Consider the following 4,057-nt stretch of genomic DNA (forward strand, 5'->3'; position numbering starts at 1 on the left):
ATGGCTAACTTTATTGTGTATAGTGTCTAATTCTTTTCTGTAGTACCTGCATTCTGAAAAAGATAATACGCCAGTCCATCAACATCTTTTTTTTCTCTTTTAAATTTAGTGTGCTCGCTTTCTTAGCCCATGTACTCTGCCTCAGGGCCCCTGAGTCAGGAACTGTCAGGGACACCTTCAGCGTTAGATCTCAGCCAGCCTGAGCGAGTCTCCTCTCAACACGGCAGCTCGCACCTGAGCCACAGGAGGCACGACAGCCATATCGCAGGCTGATTCAGAATGCTCAGCAGGGGCCCATCCAAGCCCTGCCCAGTACATACTATGCCTCCTGTGACCTCCGTCCCCAGAAGGAGCTGTGCTGCGCCCTCTGAGGGTGGACATGCCACTGCAGGGAGCCGGCAGCCGGGTGACTGCTGTGTTGTCCTGCAGTGCTCAGCCAGCTGTGGTGGTGGCGTACAGCGGAGGACCGTGCAGTGCCTGGCGGGGGCCCAGCCAGCCTCTGACTGCCCCCTGCACCAGAAGCCCGAAGCCTCCCTGGCCTGCAACACCCACTTCTGCCCTATTGCAGAGAAGAAAGGTGAGCTCAGGGACCCTGGGATGCCCTTTGGGTGGGTGGGTGGAGGCTTCGGAGAGTTCCCGAGAAGCCTGGAGGAGTGGGGTGCCTACTGGCTGGGGAGCTCAAGAGTGGGGACCCTCACCTCTTTCAGCTTTCCAGTGACATAGTCACACACCCTGTCATCCTCGGGCCTCCCCAGAAAGTGCAGAGGTGGTTGTGGCCTCGATCTAGCCTTGCAAAGCACAAGACTTCCATCTTTAATCAGTGATATGTGAGGTGCTTAAAGAAGAGAACGGGAAAGAATACATCTTTTCCTGCTGCGTTAGACCAAAGCCTATAGGGCGGGTGTACTGAGCACAAGAAGCTTCTAAACTTGCAGGAACCTTCCAGAAAGGTTTTCTGGAAAGGAGTAAGTTCCATGGGCCCCAGTTAGATCCAAAGAGCTGCCGTCCTTTAGCAGCTTTGAAGCAACGATGAGTTTGCTCTTGTCTGCCAAGCGGAGACACTGGCGAGCGGCAGCAGCCATGAGAGAGCACCGACTGATGTGGAGTGTGCTTGTTTCCAGGCGCCTTCTGCAAAGATGCCTTCCACTGGTGCGGCCTGGTGCCACAGCACAGCATGTGCAGCCACAGGTTCTACGGCAAGCAGTGCTGCAGGGCTTGCTCCAAGTCTAATCTGTGAGGCAGGTCCGCCCAACAGCGGAGAAGAGCCACAGGAGCCAGGAACATCAGCACGAAGGATCTGCACAGCACACGCTGGGGTACTCCTAACGAAGATCAGAGCCACAAGAGGGAACACAGGGCTGGGCTCTGTGGCCTGGAGTTTGTGGGGAGCAGGGAGCAGAGGTAGGACTGTGCCCACACCAACACACACTCTCCTGTCCCATGGAAATGTGGGTCGCTCCTGCTTGAATGCAGAGTGGGAGAGCTACACTGAAGAGTGCTCGCAGCCACACTCAGCCAGGCTTGCAGTTCCACCATGCCAAGTCTAAAGGACAGCAGAGTGGACTTGCTACATGCTAAATGTCTGGTGCTTTGTAAAAAGAAAGAAAAGCCACACAAAATTAGGAAAAAAAGCAAAATAGCTGCCACTAAGTAGGCTAGCCTCCTCCCAAAAGCCTGGGAGGTCCCCACCATCGGGGTGGGTGAGGTGAAGGGGTTGGGGAGCCCCAGGACGCTTTTCCAGGCTGGGCCACAAGAGCCCGGGTCCTTCTGACTTAGAACTTCGCTTGTGCAGCCTGGAAAATAAAACCCCTGATGAGGTGCTTCCTTCCCTCCAGGCTAATATGCCAGGGAAGGCTTTCTAGTTCATGTTTTTTTCCTTCTCAGTTACTTACCAGTGAGTATTGCTCTTTAATCCCACTTCCCTGCTTTCCTGTCTGAAATAGTGAATCAGAAGTTCAGGCCAAACAACTGTCACACTGAGAAAGCGTCAGGGCCACGGGACAGCTGACAGGGTCAGAGCCTTCTGCCCTGGGTTTTATTGCTACCCAGCCGAGGGCTTCTCAGTTCTTAAACCTGTCCTGTAACTTTGGCGGAGAGCAAAGGCCAGCAGCCTCCACACAGGGCCTCCCACGCCTCCCTGTCACCATGGGTGCTCATTTCTTCTCTCCCTGTCTGGCATGTGGCACCTTTGCAGATGGGCACCTGGATATTTATATTTGCTGGATTTTATAATAAATTTTATATTGTATGATGTGCTTCCGAGCTGCGTGCTGACCCCTCCCGAGATTTGCTGCTTCTATGATGGCTGGGGAATGAATCTCAAAGAGGGAGAGATGGGGCTCTTCAGTGTCACAGAAAGAGCTAGAACTAGACTACAGCAAAGCACGTCCCGGGGGGGCGGGAGGACAGGTTCAGGGAGGACAGCTGGGGATGGGTCACCATGACTTTGTGCCACATTCAATGAAAGGGAAGCTGCTCTTCTGGGTACACTGGCACACACCAGTGACTGCAGTACTCAAAAGGCTGAGGCAGGAAGATTGCCTTGAGTTGAAGGCTAGCCTGAACTACCTAATCAGACCCTGTGGAAGGAAAGAGGGAAGGGGGGAGGGGGGAGGGAGGAAGGGAAGAGGGAGGGAGGAGGGAGGGGAGAGAAGTTGATGGAGGAAAGAAGGGAGCGAAGGCAGGTGGGCAAGGCAACAGGGAGGGCAAGGGTGCAGGCTGCACTTGATCTTGCAATCCCTGCTGGTGTTACGGTCCTTTCTCTAGAGAAGCAAAACCAGCAGAGGATGAGACAGGAAGTAGCGTATTTAAGGAACAGCCTCGCAAGACTGTGAAGGCGGGCAGTCGTGGTATCTGTAGGAAGAAACCGAGGAGGGAGTTGACACTGCTGTCCTGGACCTGAATTCCATTGCACAGCAGGCTAGAAGCTGGTGAGTTTCCATGTTGCCCATGTGAGGCACACTCGCTTCTCCTGGAGCTCCGGGTTGCTTTAAGGGGCCTCACCTGATTAGCCTGAGATCCGAGAACAGTGCGAGAGGACCCCCTTTTCCTAATAGCCACTGATGGGGTGTTCACTCATTTACAACATCCCTGCTCCCATCCAGCCTGCTGCTGTCCGACGGTCACATAGCCTGGCCATATAGACGCATGAAATTTAATGCAATGCCACCCCACCCCCTCAGATTAGAGTCGACCAGCTGTTACCATGTCCCCATGAGAGCCATTGCTGCTCCCCCGGGGAGGTGTCCCCGGACCCCACCGAACCTCAGCTACAGGAGGTAGAGCTCTGTGTTAGTTGCTTCCTTATCCCTGGGACACAATCTGACATCCCGACTTGGAGGAGGAAGGAGGAAGGAGAGGCTCAATTTGGTTCCAGGTTTCAGTCCCTGGAGGGCTGGCCCCAGTGCGGGAAGGGCCTTGTGGAAGGCCCTGCATGGAGGTAAGCTGCTCACACGTAGTGGTGGCTGGAAGCAGAGAGGGAAGGGAGGAGCCAGGGAGCGACAGCTGTACCCTCTAGGTCACATCCTCAAGTGCTTGCCTCTAACCAATCCCTACCTTTAAACGGTAAATTGAGCTGTGCATTCATGCGTGGAGGAATGCGCCAATGAGCACAACACCCCACGATCCGATGGTCTTCCAAATTTTCTACTGCTGAACATGAGACTTTGGGGAGAAGAGGGCAGATCTGAACCCTAACAAGTTCTAGCGCAGCTGGCCTGGCTTGTGGGCGGCCCAGCTGCCGCCACAGCACCACAGCCTCATGAGCACCTGGGCTGTGCACGGAGACAGCTTCACCCAATGGACAGAAAGCCTGGGGTCACAACTAGGAAAAGGAACTCTGCAGGACTCTGGGGACTCGGCAGCACGTTCCAAAGCACACATTCACTAGGCTCTTGTGGTCCTCCTGCTCCACAACTAGTGCAGCTCAAAAGCTTCTGTCCAAAGACAGGACCTTCAGGAAAGCATCCTCATTCTTCTACTAGCAGATACCTGCTGCCCTGGGGCTGTGAAGGAACGAGGGATGGTTGGCACAGGTCGCACCCACAAGAACCATAAG

The 4,057-nt window shown here is 54.5% G+C and overlaps 1 protein-coding gene across 1 annotated transcript in view; it reads left to right on the plus strand.

Annotated features, from left to right (window-relative positions):
* The window catches only part of Adamts16 (ADAM metallopeptidase with thrombospondin type 1 motif 16), a 167,642-nt gene extending 165,455 nt beyond the window's left edge, over window positions 1–2,187 (plus strand). The window contains exons 22-23 of the mRNA XM_004625189.2: window positions 430–577; window positions 1,122–2,187. Coding sequence (XP_004625246.1) covers window positions 430–577; window positions 1,122–1,237 — 264 coding nt within the window. The 3' untranslated portion in view covers window positions 1,238–2,187. The remainder of the gene's footprint in view (window positions 1–429; window positions 578–1,121) is intronic.
* Window positions 2,188–4,057: the final 1,870 nt, after the last annotated feature.

This window comes from Octodon degus, unplaced genomic scaffold (assembly GCF_000260255.1).
Source record: "Octodon degus isolate 3935 unplaced genomic scaffold, OctDeg1.0 scaffold00008, whole genome shotgun sequence".
Classification (NCBI taxonomy): Eukaryota; Metazoa; Chordata; class Mammalia; order Rodentia; family Octodontidae; genus Octodon; species Octodon degus.